This window comes from Brachyistius frenatus, unplaced genomic scaffold, assembly GCF_029030835.1.
Source record: "Brachyistius frenatus isolate BFR_SWC_R1_liver_20210118 unplaced genomic scaffold, ASM2903083v1 Contig_120, whole genome shotgun sequence".
Classification (NCBI taxonomy): domain Eukaryota; kingdom Metazoa; phylum Chordata; class Actinopteri; family Embiotocidae; genus Brachyistius; species Brachyistius frenatus.
The window spans coordinates 882,352-900,242 of NW_027210719.1; the positions used below are offsets into that span (position 1 = coordinate 882,352).

General features: G+C 41.0%; 1 protein-coding gene across 1 annotated transcript in view; it reads right to left on the reverse strand.

Moving 5' to 3' along the window:
* Positions 1–418: 418 nt before the first annotated feature.
* col4a1 (collagen, type IV, alpha 1) overlaps positions 419–17,891 on the reverse strand; it is a 40,660-nt gene continuing 23,187 nt past the window's right edge. Inside the window, exons 11-52 of the mRNA XM_069713696.1 lie at positions 17,782–17,817; positions 17,629–17,667; positions 16,796–16,888; positions 16,622–16,657; positions 16,458–16,517; positions 16,248–16,283; positions 16,100–16,144; positions 15,952–15,984; positions 15,164–15,224; positions 15,011–15,046; positions 14,769–14,915; positions 14,502–14,585; positions 14,251–14,334; positions 13,884–13,954; positions 13,539–13,730; positions 12,608–12,776; positions 12,366–12,458; positions 12,175–12,279; positions 11,931–12,028; positions 11,471–11,621; positions 11,227–11,340; positions 10,706–10,873; positions 9,983–10,072; positions 9,699–9,851; positions 8,586–8,684; positions 8,388–8,477; positions 7,909–8,048; positions 7,198–7,324; positions 7,006–7,086; positions 6,718–6,816; positions 5,898–5,948; positions 5,629–5,814; positions 5,368–5,501; positions 5,159–5,231; positions 4,962–5,033; positions 4,688–4,816; positions 4,483–4,581; positions 4,194–4,406; positions 3,910–4,087; positions 3,568–3,682; positions 2,270–2,442; positions 419–2,080 (exon numbers count right to left, since the gene is read on the reverse strand). Coding sequence (XP_069569797.1) covers positions 1,999–2,080; positions 2,270–2,442; positions 3,568–3,682; positions 3,910–4,087; positions 4,194–4,406; positions 4,483–4,581; positions 4,688–4,816; positions 4,962–5,033; positions 5,159–5,231; positions 5,368–5,501; positions 5,629–5,814; positions 5,898–5,948; positions 6,718–6,816; positions 7,006–7,086; positions 7,198–7,324; positions 7,909–8,048; positions 8,388–8,477; positions 8,586–8,684; positions 9,699–9,851; positions 9,983–10,072; positions 10,706–10,873; positions 11,227–11,340; positions 11,471–11,621; positions 11,931–12,028; positions 12,175–12,279; positions 12,366–12,458; positions 12,608–12,776; positions 13,539–13,730; positions 13,884–13,954; positions 14,251–14,334; positions 14,502–14,585; positions 14,769–14,915; positions 15,011–15,046; positions 15,164–15,224; positions 15,952–15,984; positions 16,100–16,144; positions 16,248–16,283; positions 16,458–16,517; positions 16,622–16,657; positions 16,796–16,888; positions 17,629–17,667; positions 17,782–17,817 — 4,335 coding nt within the window. The 3' untranslated portion in view covers positions 419–1,998. The remainder of the gene's footprint in view (positions 2,081–2,269; positions 2,443–3,567; positions 3,683–3,909; positions 4,088–4,193; positions 4,407–4,482; positions 4,582–4,687; positions 4,817–4,961; positions 5,034–5,158; positions 5,232–5,367; positions 5,502–5,628; positions 5,815–5,897; positions 5,949–6,717; positions 6,817–7,005; positions 7,087–7,197; positions 7,325–7,908; positions 8,049–8,387; positions 8,478–8,585; positions 8,685–9,698; positions 9,852–9,982; positions 10,073–10,705; positions 10,874–11,226; positions 11,341–11,470; positions 11,622–11,930; positions 12,029–12,174; positions 12,280–12,365; positions 12,459–12,607; positions 12,777–13,538; positions 13,731–13,883; positions 13,955–14,250; positions 14,335–14,501; positions 14,586–14,768; positions 14,916–15,010; positions 15,047–15,163; positions 15,225–15,951; positions 15,985–16,099; positions 16,145–16,247; positions 16,284–16,457; positions 16,518–16,621; positions 16,658–16,795; positions 16,889–17,628; positions 17,668–17,781; positions 17,818–17,891) is intronic.

Here is a 17,891-nt window from a genome sequence, read left to right on the forward strand (position 1 = left end):
GATAGGATTCCGGTAATAAATGAAAGACGAGAGCGGAGCTGAAGAGGAGGGTGGTGGGGGGGGGGGAGGAGGAGAAGGAGGGGGGGGGGGGTTATTTGGTTCTCTGCAGAACGTATCGATCCACTTGTGTTTTCGTGGGGTGAACGGGTTTGCTGGCCACGGTCCCGGAAGAAGTGCTGAGGTAGTGGCTGAATCACGCTGTCAAAGTGTTGTTGCAGAGGTTGCACTTAAATTATTGTTCAAGATACATTTGCTGCACGTTTTTGTCTCGTGGCAAGTAGGAGAGCTTCGTGATAATGAATCATGTGCGGCTTACTTTCAAAGTGTGCCAGTGCTGCCCTCTTGTGGCATTTACAAAATACTGTAATAGAAATCTTGATATTCACAGGGAGACACACACACACAAAAAACACCTGTGATAAATTAATACGAATATTCTACAAATCATTTTATTGCATTACACAGTATGGGATGTGAAAAATATAAAATGTAGATGAAGTATCTTCTGTTCTGTCGAACTGTTAGCAAGTTTGCTTTATGCAGGCAAATTCCACTAATACTGTATTTACTTCATGGGTTTCATCACAACCAGGAACAACACGCAAACAAAAACAGGTTGCAGTCCGTGTGGAGTTATTGCTATTGCTAACTTTAACAGTGGAAAACGTTGTATCTGTCACTCTCTCTGAAAGGGACACAGGAACTATGTTTGGGGTCCAAAAAGCTTTGGAGGGTCAACTCATGACTGAAATAATCTCTAAATGCTGTATATTAGGCAATAAAGAAAAAAACAGATATGTCTTAAGACCTTTTAAAGCTTCTCAGACCACATAGACGCTGTATATTTGATATGAATGTGCAACCATGACACATTGACCCTTGACTCTTATTGGAGAATACATTTTCGCACTAGATCAACAGGGATAGCAAAAGTAATTCACATATGGGAACAGTCAAGTACATGTTATGTTTAAGTATATATACATGTGCATTTCTTTGGGATCAAAGATGAGAAAGATTTGGTTCACTGAATAAGAATAAATCCTTTGACACACACTGTTAAACAAATTGTTCTGACAGAGTAAAGAAACAGAAAAAATGATTTTCTTTTTTGCCTATTTCTGTTTGTGCATTTGGTTCAGATAATGTTAACAACAGGGTTGTGCAACAATATACACACATGCCATTTCAAGCCACTCAAAGCATTCATATATGTACACACACACACACACACACACATACACACCTGTCAATGCTATTTCAGTGCTGTTTTGTTTGTTAACAAGGCGCTGGTTGTTACACGTTGAAACATTGATTTTGGATTTATATGGAATCTCAGATAAACTCGCGTCCAACATATTCTCATAAATCTTATAAATAAGAATGGGCTTAATAACACACAACGTAATTCAGTAATAACCTGAGGAGAGTATGTTGAACTATGTTAAAAAGGAACGCTTCATATTTACAATAGAGTGATTGGTATGTCTGTGGCAACAACATTGTGGTGGCTTAGCGAATGACGAGCGTTTGTAGCCAGTGGTAAGTCCCATCCTTTACATTAGTAGCTTAAACGAGTTATAAGGTGTGAAAAATCTATAATATTGTGTAGCTATATCTTTGAGTCACGTGGCAATGGTTGGGAAGGGAAATACAAAGAAGAGCAGAAAGGAAAAGGCAGACGAGAAAGATTCAATAGCACCTGACTTACACAAACAGCCCTTTCAAAATGAACACCAGTTTACCAGTTTAGGGGGGATGTACTCAGTGCAGTGGTAAACCGGGTGCCTTTCCTTACAAACATGTTGTGATTGTGTGTTTCTGTATGGAGCAAAAGGGCACGTGGTCTCTGTTCTGGTTTGTAAAGTTTATTCTCTGGCTGTTCTGCGACCCACATCTCTGTCCCTCCCTCGTCACACACGCCACGCAGGGAAATAGCACCATCCTTTGAAAACTGCAAGTAAAGCCATTTTAAACCGGAGGATTCTGGTTGTGGGTTTATGTCCTCTTCATGCACACCTGACAGCGGCTTATGTGTGTTCGGAGATTGCCTGCTTTTAGCGTTGTCGGGACGGGTTTCCTGGAAGGAGGTAAAATTATAAAAAACATCACAAATCCGTCCGATATTATCATACTCCTAAAGCACATATGAAGGGAAAGACACAAGCTGAAAGGATAATATAACTAAACAGCAGGCTGAAAAGCTGTTTCACTGCCCTCTCTGGTGAGCAGAGAAACACAATGTCTGAGTGTGAGTGCTCTGTCTTACGTAAACATCTCTTCATCTTCGATGGTAGCGAGCCAGAAGCTGTAGGAGTTGGCGTAATAGTTGCAGGTTCCTCGACCGTGACACTCAATGAATGGAGCACTGCGGAACTCCTCCAGGCAGGAACCAGGAGAGGCCAAAGCCTGACCCGAACCCTCAGCACCGGCACTGGTGTGCTACACAAACACACACAACACAATGCAAACAAATGAAGGACATTTTTTGGCTTTCAGGATTCCTCCTAGTCGGTGTGAAATTAGTTTTGGCAGCGTGATAACGTGAAACAAAGTCTGAAACGGGTTTCTTAAAAGTGGGAGAGTTGGCAGCCCTGCCAGTATTTGAAGAAAACAAATCCCTGAAGTGATAGTTCTGTCAGAAAACTGTATCGGTACATATCCTTGAGCATTTAAATGGGGTAAATCCTGGAACTTTTTGGTCTGTTAATGGTGTATACCTGCATATAATGTAAAATATAGGATGGGCATTTCGATAATTCCTCAGAACTAGTTGACTTAACTTTTAACTGGCAAAGCTCTGGTGATGGGTAGCAACGTGCTTTTTTTTTTTCTTCTTAAGTTGTTTAATGGCAGCTGGAAGACACCTTTTTGGTGCATTATCATGGAAATAAGGAAGGACAATAGTTGCATATACTGTTTGATTTAAAAAAATAATAATAATTTAATGACTATTAGAACATCTGAAAATCATGCCTGGCAGTGAATCCATAACTGTAGTAGACGCAACACTAAGGGTACGCATACCACAGTTTGGATCACTGTGATAAGACAGTCTTTAGCTATTGTTAGATTTTCTAATTGACAAAAAGGTGCAAATTTACAGTTTAAAACAAAACGCATGGAGCCCATGCCCAACGCTTGATCTCATTCATCTGTAGTCAGAAAATGTAGCACAAAATTGGAAAAACTGAAGCGCTTCCCCGGACTTATCGGCATCATCTGCTTCACCGTCATTGGCAGATGTACCAATAGGTACAAGCCTGCTAGTAATGTCATGGCATGTCTTTACGAGCTATTCTCTGTCCTTATTAATTAAACTAAGCCCTTATGTGTATTTATCTTAAAGCGGGAATTAGTCGTCCCAGCCAAAAATACTTGCTGTTCCTCAGGTTCTTTGAGAACCTTTCAGAGAGCAGACCATTTCCTGCCAAATCTAACTTAATAACTATCTTCTACTTCCTTGTAGTATACGTGGCTCACACTGTACGTACAATAATGTGTAATGAGGAACAGAATGTATTGTTGAGAGGGCCGACTCTGTTCACGTGCACTGATTTGTCTCACCATGACAAAGGAGTAGCCAATCCACAGAGAGTCCCAGCCTTTAGGGCAAGATGGAATCATGATGGTCTGACTGTGAACTGCTATCACCATGGCTGGGGCTTCACATACAGCACACCTGTGCACACACACACACACACACACACACACACACACACACACACACACACACACACACACACACACACACACACACACACACACACACACACACACACACACACACACACACACACACACACACACACACACATATATATGTATGAGAACAGCACAGTATGTAAGTGTCCCACAAGTATCATCCTCATCTGAAATAGAACAGAATGGATTGAACCGCTGACATACCGGCTGATGAAGGGTTTAATGCTTTGACCAGTGATGGGCGCCATGCTCATTGGCATGGGCTCAGGTGAGGTGAGCCAGTAGGAGTAATCATTACGAGAGGCGAAGTTGCACACGTTGTTGATGTTGCAGAACAGGAAGGGCATGGGGCTGAACTTTCTTAGACAGCTGCCTGCCGTACCTGAAACACAGAGCCACGAGACATGTAATTCAAACCACTAAACCTTCGTCCTTCGGTGCAGTCCCGCTCTACTTCTCCACGTCTCGTCTCGCATCGCGTTTCTCACCTAAGTCTTGGCCATGAGAGCGTTCATTGCCTTGTACATAGAGCAAGGAGTAGCCGTCATATATGAGCGTAGTTCCGTCTGGACAATTTGGAACCTCCACTGTTTGGCTATGACGTGTTACCAGGAACCCGTGATCCATGGATGAGGGGCCTGGATGACCCACTTGACCTGGAACACCATCAGGTCCCGGGGGCCCGGGGTATCCTCTGGGTCCTAAACATAAAAAGTAATCAGTAAGTTAAGAAAGCAGCATTATAACAGCTCTTCCTTACGCCGTTGAACCTCTCACCTTGTGGCCCCGGCAGGCCGCCGTCTCCTTTGGCTCCAGGCTGACCGTGATATCCAGGGAGACCTTCATCACCTTTTGGCCCTGAAGTACCTGTCACACCTGAGAGGAAATGATGAGATAGTTATTAAAATGGAAGTGGATGCCAAGTGAGCAGGGGAACAGTTTTGTATCGCAGGAGATTTAATGGCGCTCATTTATACTTCACCTTGCTGTCCTTTCTGTCCAGGGAACCCAGACGGCCCCTGAGGTCCCGGCAGGCCCTGAAGTCCTGGAAAACCAATGTCTCCTTTGATGAAGATTTTGGGTCCGGGGGGACCAGGAGAGCCATCATTACCTGAAATACACAACATCATTAGATGTTTTATGTTACCAATGTTGTTTTTTAATGGCCATCAAATATTACAAATATTATTATTACTAATGGTCGTTGTCAATACCAACACACTGAAAGTTTTTCAAAACGTTTTTTTTTTTTTTACCTTTCTCTCCTGGGAATCCTCTGTCTCCAACTTCTCCTTGGAACCCACCGTCCCCGACAATTCCCTTTGTACCTACAGTCAGTATTAGTTTAGTTTATCTTTTATTTATTTGAATAGATATAAACATATAAACACTAATACACACTTACACACAGGCATACTGCCTGTTACACACAAACATAGCATGCTGTATTCACCTGGGAAGCCAGGGACACCCTGTAATCCTCTCTCTCCCTTCTGACCATCGATACCTGGAAGGCCAGATTGTCCCTATAGCCGACACACAAACAGGAAAATATATCAATTTTTGCTAAATTAAAACGGCTTTTACCGACATCTCTCATCTGAATGTAAACTAATGTGTGCAGTAAAAAAAGCTGAAATGGAAAACGGCTTCATGACTTACAGGAAGTCCGTTAACTCCAGGGTCACCCTTGTGTCCCGACTCTCCCTGGAAACCAGGAAGACCCTGATCTCCCTTCACTCCCTTTTGACCATCTCGTCCTGGCACGCCAGAAGGTCCTGGTGCTCCTTGTGATCCTGTTACACAAAGAAAAAGGAATCTTTCTGAATACTCTTTATTCAGTATTAACAATATAAACACTTTTCACGTCACATCTATATGAAGTACTGGCAGAAGGTTGTCATATTATGCATTTCACAATACCTGTTTCTCCGGGTTGTCCTGATTCTCCCCTGTCTCCTTTAGGGCCTTCTTGAGAGTTACCTGGAAGACCCCTCTCTCCTCCCTCACCCTGGTGTCCCTGTGGGCCAGGAAGTCCCTTGTCACCTTTGATACCAGGGACACCTGGATTACCTGGAGTCCCAGGGAAGCCAAAACTACCTTTGTCACCTGGAGAGGAAAAGACAAGGCCATGAAACGTTGTTGGCCTCCAGTAAATGAGGGATTATGATCAACAATGGAGAGGCTCTAACCTTTGATACCAAGCGCTCCAGGCAGCCCTGGCATCCCGTGGCCAGGTAGACCTGCAGACAAGCAGATACAGTGTTCACGCTCAATAATAATAGTGGTCTAAATAACAATGGTTACTAAAGCGTTTAGAATAGCGAGAGCAAAGTAATAATGTTGAATAGTATTTAGTGATTCCCACAAATCAAGCTTTAACCAGCAGCAAAACTTTTTTTTACAGTGATAAAAATATACTACTATGATGCGTATATATCTGTTGTTAAAATGTGTCCGATGCATCTAACTCTGACATCCACGTGGCATTAATGTCATCAAATTTAATTGGCTGCTCCAACCTCCTGTTTTGTTTTCTGGTTAATGAATGTGATCTTTTTCAAATAAATCGTTTAAATGGCATCAGGATTTTTTTCCCCCTGTTTTAATAAGGATATGAAAATATATAATTATACTTACCTGTATTAAAAAAAATGAAATAAATTGAATTTAAATTAATTGAGGTTTCAAGTCAAAGTAAGAAATCTGTATATTCTGTGTGTAAATCACATTCTGTTCCTCTTGTACACTTAGTTGGAGAAGTCCCTGTTACCTGAACACATGATTAAAACAGATTTTTTTTTTTTTGCTTTTGTTTGATTCATCTGTTTGTATTTGTCAGTTTATGTTTCTCCTAAATAATAAAAAATTTGCTTTTGTTGGTTGTAGTTGAGAGGAACTGAGTGAAAGTTTGGTTGGAAGTCCCAAGACAGAGTGACAAAGGAGGATGTATGCATCGGGTTATAAAACTAATCCTGTCCTCAGTCTCCTCTTTACTCCTCTGACATTTACCTGGGTCTCCTCTCTCCCCTGAGGATCCCGGGATGCCATCCACTCCAGGCTCTCCCTTCTCTCCATGAGGACCAAGAGGTCCCTGCATGCCACCCTCGCCTTGAAGGTAAGAAGTTTACTCATTATGGGTTGCTGATAAAGGCAGGATTTTCATTTAATTCACTGTTCACCAGAAAGAATAAAACTAATGATTTTAGTGTCAAACCTTGAATAGATGAATGAAATTTTAGCAGTAATTAAAATGTGGCCATCGATCTGATTACCTCATTAAATAAACCTGTTACTTACCAGGCCGACCGTCATGACCAGGTTCTCCTGCAGACCCGGGAAGCCCCGAGACACCCTTCTCCCCTGGTCTACCTCCCTGACCTGTACAACACACACAAACCACAATAAGACCCCACCTGAATCAACAACATGTATGATTACTATACCTTCAGTTGTCCTGGGAGACAGAATGACATCAGACTGAAATCTGACCTGTATACCCAGTCCCTCCTTTGTCTCCCTTGGGTCCTTCAACTCCTGGCTTGCCGGGCATACCCTCATGACCCCTCTGACCCTTCTCTCCAGGTGATCCCGGGAATCCTGGCTGGCCGGTCTGACCCTGTACAAGTAGAGGGATTGAGAGGAATGCTAATTAAAGGCAGGTAGGTGTTTATTATCATTGACAGGAAGAAATCAGAAAACATAATGAAAGTTCAAAGATAATATTTATCACACTCGTACTGCCAAAAAAAAAACTTGGCCCATTCCATCTCTGGGTTTCAGTTTACATTCTTAGTGTTTCCTGCAGGCAGACAGCATATACCAGACAATGGTAAGGGCACCAGCGATTCTTGTAATTGTTACACTTTAAGTGTACTTCAGATGAGTAGTGGCAGTCGAGACTCTTGACACTTTGACAAATACTGAAATGAAACTGGAGCTAACTAATTCAAAATCACAATGACATTATGATGCAAATTACAAAAAAATATAATTTTGTAAGTGTTTTTGAATTCTTCCTAAAAGCTTACTGAAAATAAAAGTTTAAATAAACACACTTTTCTAAATTTGTAAAAAAAAAAAAAAAAAAAATTCAAAGTATTGTCCTCGCATCAGTTCTGCTGATTATGCCCATTTAAACCATCGTTGCCTATGTTCAAATTGATACGGCACAGCCATTCCTAATTTTATAGAGTGGATTACCCTTTCTCCTGGATGTCCGGGGATGCCAATACCTGGCTCACCAGGTGATCCGCTATCTCCTTTTTCTCCATCTGTGCCTCTGAATCCAGGATGTCCTGGTGTACCAAAATCTCCTTTACTACCCTTTGGACCAGCCCCACCTGTCCAAAACACACACACACACACACACACACACACACACACACACACACACACACACACACACACACACACACACACACACACACACACACACACACACACACACACACACACAAGTTTAGGAAACGCTATTAACAAGAAACACGCTTAACTTAAATATAGTGTTTCTCACTGTAATTTAGGTTTTCCCTTGCTTGAAATATTCTCAATAAAGCATCTTACACTTCTTACCGGACTAAATACCATGTCTGTAATACATATCATATTTTTTTTACATTTACACACTGGTTTGCATTTCCATGTCATACAATTAGTGTGTTTTATTTGTGTGTATGTACCTGGTATTCCCATCTCTCCCACACTGCCTTTCTGTCCGGTTGTTCCTATAGTGCCAGGCTCTCCAGGAAAACCAAGATCTCCCTTTTCACCTGAGAAATGTCAGTGACATTGAAGTTGACAATGACATAATACAACACTGCATACAGAAAAATATGTAACACAATTGAAAGTAAATTTCCCGTGTCCGGGTGAGTCACCTGGTTGTCCAGGTAATCCAGGCTCTCCATCTTTGCCCGGCATTCCAGGGTCTCCTTGAAGTCCACGGTGGCCCTTCTCTCCAGTGACCCCAGTGTTACCTGATGGGAGAACGGAGTTAAAAACAAAAATCACACACAGGCACTGAGGTATGTCCTAAACTAAAGAATATACAGTACATAATCACCCATGTGCTTGTTTATAGCAAATCTCTACATAAAGACCAAACTCTGATAAGGGTGGGTGATATATCAAATATAATCAATGTTTCGCGGCTTATTCTACGTGGGATGTATTAAATGATAATATCGCGAACACCGAGTAGGTGCAGTTACTCTTCACTACAGCTGACGTTAACAATCGTTTGCATGTATGAGCTGAAACACGACCAGTTTGTTGAGACATCCAGAAGGTTTGTCGCATAGAGATGAAAGTTACAGACGAGCTCGAAGTTCATGTGTCACTGCTCCAGTACAAAAGCAGCCTGCAGCCACACGCACAGTCAACTAAATCAAAATATGGGTTAACAAGTAAAACTAAGCATTAAGCAGCTGATAGTTATGGGTGAGTTCATAAATTCAATCTGAAATGGTCATCTGAGATGTTGTTTAGACACAGTTTCAGTTTCATAGATGATCTCTATGATCAGATGAGGGGGCCGTAGTTAAACTACTGCACAGTAAAAACACTGTCAAAGAAAAAGTCCTGTTTAAAATAATGCTGCTGCAGTTTTCTACTCAAGAATGTTCATTTATATACAGTACATGTTGTGTTTTTTTCAAAAGAAAATCCAATAGAACCAATTGGATTGTCATTGAATAAAAACTGTTTTGTTAAATTTAACTTGTGATTTTCCCCTTTTTTACCTGCAATTTTAAAACTGTTCCAATAGAAACCACTAATGAATATAAACAAGCATTCGTCATACTGGTGTTATTTAATGCATCAAAGACTTAAATGAATCACTTCTGAAGTGCTTTAGAGAATATTTCAAAATATTGTGATATATATAGCGTATCGCGATAAGGCCTAAAAATATTGCAATATCATTTTTAGGCCATATCGCCCGACCCTAAACTCTTACTGAACCACTGGCCATTGTGTATGTTTTATACCTATGTGTCCGATGTCTCCTTTCTCCCCCTTCATGTGCTCCATGTCAACTTCACTCATGTTCCCAGGAGGTCCCTGAAGACCTGGCTCTCCTCTTTCACCTTTAGATCCAATGTCTCCAATATCACCTCTTGCTCCAGTAATACCAGGATCACCTGAGATGCAAGGTGGTAACGAGAATCTTTTATTGCTGCTGATGAAGCTGAAGAAATCCTAAAAAGCTTGAACTGTGAGAACAGTTACAGAAGAAGTACATTTTAGAGTTTTATCATTCAAAGTTCCTCACCTCTCAGACCAGGAGGTCCAAATTTACCAGGTGATCCAGGAAATCCTGGTACTCCCGGTGTTCCCATGACCCCCATTTCACCTTTAAAACCTACACACACAAACACATTAAGATTACTGTTACTAGTAAAGGTGAAAAAGACAAAATATTAAAAACGTGGGTAAATCAGGACAATATTCATTTTCACCAGATCTTTAAACAACAAAAAACGTCATGTTATACTGATCACTCTGCTGCCCTGGTTTTTTCTTAGAAATACTATTCTATGTTGGCCTTGCTGTTCTTTTTTTTTGGCTTTCCTTTGAAGAAATTGTCAGTAAAACTCAACATTTCTGTACAGATATTTGACATTAAACATCCTCCAGCTTTTGAAAGGGCATAATCCATTCCTTACTTTGAAGCTTTTATTGTGAAGGATATACAGGTAGAGTTAAGTGTTGTTGACCAGAGTTTTACCCCGAACAAAAGCACTGCAAAATAGATGCATTCCATTAACCTCAATGTGTCTAATGGACTTAAATGTGATGGCAGCAAAGATGGCATGATCAGTGACTGAATAATGTAAATGCAAATGCTGATTTATTTTTTTTTTTTACTATGAACTGACCTTTGTTCATTTATATAAGTGCAACATTAACAAAAGAAGAAAAACAAAAAGTAGAAAGACCCCTACATACCCAAAGACACTGGTTTGTTTGTCTCACCTTGGTTTGTTTGTCTCACCTTGGTTTCCAATTTGTCCATCCCTGCCTGGTAAGCCTGGAGTCCCATGCTGTCCTTTTGAACCTGGGGCTCCGGGGAACCCAAGGGTCCCCTTCTCTCCCTGAGGCCCCGGCATGTCTAGACCAGGAGGACCTGGGTAGCCCTTTTCTCCTTTTACACCTTCCCTTCCTGTACAACAAACACACACAAAATATTTTGTTTCTGATTTCCACAACACCAACTGAAAGTCTGAAAAAAAGAAAGTAAGCATCAAAAAATAAATTCCTCTTTTCCCAGCAGACATTTGGACTTCCCAGATGTTAGAAAGTTACTTAGGATGAACTGTTCTGTCCAAATGCCTCTGTTTGCCATAACGGTGTCAAAATAAATCAGTGTGCACAGAACCATAAAACTGATGCAGCTATGTGGAATTCAGCCATGATTTAACTGTGCCACTTACACTTGTGCTTTCTGTACTGTGACATGTCAAAATAACTCCTGTGAAAAAGGCTTTCGTGTTTCTATGCTGAGTTTGTGCTCACCGTATGGTCCAGGCTCTCCAGGTGGTCCTTGTGGTCCGGGAGCTCCAGACGAGCCTTTTCCTGGAACACCTGGTATGCCAGTATACCCAGGAGGCCCTGGAGGCCCCGACTCACCTATTTAAAAAAAACAAAAACAGAAAATATCAATCTTGGTACAGAAGACGGGCCTTTTTTTTTTACTCTTCAGCATGGACTAAATCCATTGAACCGTTAGAGCAGAGTTGTTCTATGTTTCCTGCAGTACCTTGGATGCCCTGAGATCCGGGTGGTCCTGTCTGCCCTTCTCGTCCAGGAACACCAGGCAGTCCAATGTTACCCTTCTCTCCCTGGTAACCAGTGATTCCTGGGTGACCCTGTGAACCTTTTGGACCTGGAAGACCCCGTCCAGCTTCACCCTGCAAGGTTTAGAAAGAAGCACTGAACTGCAATGCAATTCTGACACAAATTTTACATTATCTCCAAGGTTATTGTGTCTATATATCAGATAATATTGTAGTTGTGGTTGCTAGATTTATTGTATTAAAGCCGAACAGTAGGACTAATGCATTTGTTTGTTGAACTGTCTAAATGGTCAAAATACGATGCGTTGAGGTTTTTGTTGATTCCATTGCACATTTTTGGCACATGCAATATATCTAGTTTACAGCATGTGTCACTTTATAATTAAAATATTAACTGAAGTATATATGTTGACAAATACACACTTTTTGTCCAGGTGGACCAGGTTTTCCTGTCAAGCCATCCTGTCCTGTTTTTCCTGGCTCTCCTGTTAATCCTGTAGCTCCTGGAATTCCACTGATTCCTACAAACACGGACCAAACATTTGCGTTTCATTTCATTTGCTGTATTGCTTTCCTCTTGTGCATGCTCTGCATAAATTCATTATTCACATTTTACTTCCCCATGCTTGGGCAGGAAGATTGGGATCAACGTTTTGGAGTAACTAACCTTTAGGACCAGTTGGGCCTGGAAATCCGATTCCAGGAGGTCCACTTTCACCTTTGTCTCCAGGAAAACCTGGCAACCCTGGATCTCCTACATGGCCTCTGTCACCTGCAATCAATGACACATTTACATTTAAAATCAATATTTTTGCACTGGAGTCTAAATGAAGACATGCTGACTATGGTGTTGCTCACCTTGCAGTCCAGTTATGCCGGATTCTCCTCGTGGTCCAGGGACCCCCTGAGGTCCAGGAGTGCTCACACCTTGACCGGGCTCACCCTTTAAACCTGGTTGACACAATGTTATCAGTGAATTAATGTACTCAATAGGTGTGTGTGTGTTCAGCATCAGTGTATCGGGTATCAGATGAGGCATTAAGATAGTTTGACTTTACATCTTTTAGTCCTTCACTTTACAGTGTAGCTCTCATGCCTACCTGGTATTCCAGGAGTTCCAGGAAGTCCCTGTCTCCCCTCACTGCCCTTCTCTCCGGGCTCCCCTGATCGGCCAAAACCTGGCACACCAGGTGGACCCCTCTCTCCTGGGACCCCAATAAGACCAGGGTCTCCATCTAGTCCACGTTCACCCTTGATGCCCTCACTGGCCTAAACACAAGATTAGACAAAAGGAATGTCAAATTGTATTTGCTTGTAAAAAAGCTGACAATAAATCATAGACTGAATGCAAGAATGACTTAAATTTAAACTTGATTTAAAATTAATTTAAAAAGGATGATTGCGTAAGTGTAGAATATGTGCAGCATTAATGTTTGGTGTCTGAGCTCTAACTTCATCGCTCATCCCATGGAAACATCAAACTCAACTCAGAAAGGGAATGCCAGACTCAGAGCCGACGGGTGGATGCTGGATTGGAGCTTTTGAAATGCTGTCAGCGATGGCAGCCAGCAGCGGCGTAGCCTCGGGTTGTGTACATGTAACATGTAAATTTAGCAGCAGACTCAAGTTGGGCTGCTTGAAGTAGCTTGCAGGTTTTACTTCATAAAAACTTTTTTTTGTCAAAAGAGGAATCATTTATTTTTAGGGTGCTTGTGTTTCACAAGAGTTAAAACAACTTCTACTTATTATCCCCTCATAAAGCTGATAGTGCGATATGTTTGCAACTTATTTACATGCCAAATAACTTAAATTTGGAGTATTGTTGCAATGATGAATGTAAGTCTAATAAGTAAAAGTGAAGTGCGGTTTCACCTGCACCAGAGTAACATAAAAGTTAAGTTTTTTTTTTTTTCACAGGCCATTTCTTTCCTGTCAAAGCTATTGATTACTTGACAGACAGTTCACTACTAGCGGAGCTCCCACTGTTCTGATAAAATGAGCCTTCGTATAAAAACACACAGGTGAACTTACAGGTTCTCCTTTGTGTCCATGTTGACCCGGGAAACCATCTCTCCCTGGTAGTCCATCCAGCCCTGGCTGTCCCGGTGAACCAGCAACACCAGGAAGACCTTTGTCCCCCTTCAGACCAGGAGCTAAGAAAATATCTCCTGGCTCGCCAACAGCACCAGGGGTCCCCATCAACCCAGGTGTTCCTTGATTACCCTGCACACAGGTGAGAAAAAAAATTATGTGCAATGAATGTCATTGACATACTGTATTCTGATGGTTGTCTTCCTGCTCAAATTTTCCTTAACCGAACAATGAAAACTTTCCTCTCCGATTTTGTTGTTTATGTCTGGACATTATTCTACTCACAGGTCTTCCAGATTGTCCGGGAAGTCCAGAAAGACCCTTTTCTCCTTTGCCACCCACTGGACCAGGAGGTCCTGCCAGGTGAGAATGGACATTGCACATCCGTAACTTATCAAATACTCATTAGTGTGTCAATACACACAAAAAAAATTGTTATAATATGATAAGAGACACATGGTTGTTTGAACAATATAAACTGTAAAAAGTTGAGGTCAGAAGCACTCAGAAGACCAAATAAATATACAAAAACATGTTCGGACGTGAATCACACACTCCATCAAAAAAAAAAGATACCTGTAGAAGGTTTGGGGGCTATAACACTGTACATTTGGTGGCTGGACATCACCTTTTTATTTTAATGTTGCCTCACCTCGCTCTCCTTTCGGGCCCTCGGGGCCAGGTATTCCAGCGGGGCCAACGCCATCACATTGAGCACAGGTATCTCCTTTGTCACCTAAAGTTGGGCACAGAAACGTCAGTAAAAAAAATATGGTCTTAAATATGTGGTCCAGCAGCAGTAGTGATACATGTGGTAAATATCCTTACGGGGATGTTACTACAGATGAGATGGACACATTTTTAATATAATTTTATTTGATTAATTCATCAATTTATCGTTACCTTTCTGTCCCAGTTCCCCTTGTAATCCTGGAGGTCCAGCAGGGCCAGGAGCTCCCCTCTCAATGTTACATTCATTGGGGTCAACTGGGCGGACCACACACACACACACACACACACACACACACACACACACACACACACACACACACACACACACACACACACACACACACACAGTAGATAATTAAAACATAGATACACGCTGTATTGAGGTGTCCCTTGTTGTCATCTTTTGAAATGACTGTAACATTCAAAGATCAGACATACTTGGTTGTCCAGGTGATCCAGGTGGTCCACTGAGCCCTTGTTGTCCTGGAGGACCAACAAGAGACTCTCCCTCTACACCCCTGTCTCCCTTTCCACCCACATCTCCCTTCGGGCCCCTCTCTCCCTGAGGTCCTTCAATGTGCCGGCCTGAAGTAAAAGACAAGAAAGCCAGTAGGTATTATTTAGGTTAGCATGTATCTGACATGTGCAAGCTTCATGTCTTGTTGTTAGTGTTATTTTACCTGGAGGACCTGCCTCTCCCTGAGGACCAGGAAAGCCTGCAGATTAAGAGAAAAACAAAACATGGGAAAGGAAAAACATGGATATCATTGGAACTGAGTGTTTTTGTGTGTGGGATTTACCATACATGTGGGTATTTTATAGCATCCTTTTACCTTTTTCTCCTTCCAACCCTGGGAGACCAAAGGGGCCTGGAGGGCCAGGTGCACCACTACCCTAAAATTACATATTTACAAAAAATTAAGGATGCAGCTACAACATCTGACAGTTAAAGGGTAAATTCAACAGAAGTTGGATGTCTTGCAAGAGACAGATTAACAAAATAGTCCTGTCTTTAGACACTATATGAACAGCTAAAGGTAAAAAAATATATATAATCTGGAGGTGTTCATTTGCTCTTGAAGTCCCTTGTAGGTGAAGTTCCTTTGATTGTGAATCCCACATTTCCCATTACTCAACTCAGTAGCATCTTTTGCTAGATCCTCCCTGTCTGATAAATGCTCAGATCTTCCCAAATTTTTTTCTTTTTTGCTAAGCTTTTTATCTCCAAACTCAAACTGAGACTAGTCAAGTAAAAGTCATAGCCAGGGCTTTAAAAACACTAAGGAATCAAATTTCCCCCCACTGTATTTCAATTTATTTATTTGTTCCATTATAGTTTCTTCAAATTATATATCCCTATGTGACAAATACTTTTCCTGATACAGATTAATTTCATGCAGAGACAATCACGAGACTGTAATAGAAGCTACAGGCCACATCCCACTGAGTCATTTTAAAACCAGTGTATTGTTCCTTTAACAGTCTCTCACTTTATAACAAAATTAATATGTGGTGACATCTGCTGGTAGCTTTCAGAAGTTCTGTTTGTAGCTGATGAAAAAGAGAGCAAGCTAGAGATTCACACAAGTTACTGTAAAACCAAAGGAGAGAGATCACTCACATAACCAGGTGGTCCTTTTTCTCCTTTTTCACCCTGAAACAAGACAAAGAATTTAGTCAGTCTGATCAGGAATTCCTTTGATATACATTCATTTTGAAGTTAAAGCCTTAAATTTACATGATCCCACATTAATTAGTGAATTAGTTACCTGGGAAGCGGGGTATCCAGGAGCGCCAGGAAAACCTTTTTCACCCTGTATGAGAATATATTGTACTTTAGTGATACATATATTATACAATGAAAGAAAACAGCACTGCACAGTAGAGCAGGGGGATAATACAGTAAGTACTACTTACCGTTAGCCCATTGTCTCCATCTTTACCAGGTTTACCCTAAATTACAGGAACACACAGTCTGATTAATTGTAAAAGTGACTGACACATTGAGCTGATTCTCTATAAAATCAGCACAGATACACACAGAAAAGGACACGGTAACTGAACTTCCTGCGTCAGTTATTATAAAATTATACCATCCCAATTAGACACATAAGTTGAGCTACGTACTCTTTGTCCATGTGGGCCGGGATCACCTTTGACACCATCAAGATAAGGGGTGCAAAAGCCCTGCAAAAAAACCCAACAGGTGTCTAAAAACAAAGTAATAGATAACAAATAGTCTGTGTACACGCTAAGTTTCACACCTCAACATTGGAAAGAAAAATACTTACTTTTTCTCCTTTATCTCCCTGAGGTCCTTTGTACCCCTACAGGAAGAAAAGCAAAAACACATGTAGGAAACAACACATATACAAAAGTAATCTTTTTCATATACACAGATATTAAGTAATAAAACATGAAAATAGTGCCATTTCTTTTGAGCTTGTAAAGAACTGAGTGAGTACCGGTGGTCCAGGTATGTGCACTGTGATATGTCCTCCTTCCACTCCCATCGGGAGTCCAGGGGGGCCCGGTGGGCCCTGATATCCTCGGTCACCCTGCAGGCAGACGGCAACGTTCACAACAACAGCGGCCACAGCCAAATACATTTTCAAAAAACAATGGAAAAAATGTTTTATTTAAAAATCAAATCAACCACTGAAAATCAAGGCTCTCCAAAACTAGCAATACAGTCTACAAATATTCCTTAATGCATTGAGAAAATTATTTTACTTTTCATCTGATTAAAGCATAACAAAACAACAACAACAACAACAACAACACTAGATTAGACCAATAAAAAGACAAAATTCCAATTTTCCTTCCTCAAACTATTGAAAAAGAAAAAAGATGGATAAAATGCTGCTGCAACAGGTGTAGATGGTAATTTACATTATAGCTCAGTAGTAACATTGTAATAACTCAAGTCATACTCTCATTGGCAAGAAAGTGAGTTAATGGAAAAAAAAAAAGAAAAAAAAAGCAATACATGTGTATAACTGAGGAAAATTAACCCAATAATAACATGTAATGAGTGGGGTAACAATAGGCTTAAAGAAAAAAGGTCATTAGTAAAAAGACATAAAGGTAAGGCAATAACTTGGTAAGATGCTAATAATTAGTGGTCTGTATTGGGATAATGTTTTTGCAATAAAGATTTCTTGGATTTTGGGTTGTAATAACGTCCACAACATGATGAATATGGTGTTGACCTTAACAATCACATGAAAACTACAGGTTTTAATTTCCCCCTTGTTTTGTTTCTCTTTAGTTAAAAAAATGAAAAAATAAATCTCACCTTATCTCCTTTCTCACTCACAAAGGCCAGCTTGTCACCCTGCACAGAGGATGAAAAGAAAGTTCGAATGACATCTCAGCCAAGTCACCATGTCAGAAAATGTTGGCGTTTTTATTATTGTTAAATCTCTACTGTATGCATAATTAATCTTACCTTCTCTCCAGGAGGGCCAGGGGGGCCAGCGTCACCCTGTCAAACAGTGACTCAATTATTCAAACAATTACTAGTAATCATGTAAAAGTCTACAGATATTACATTTTCTA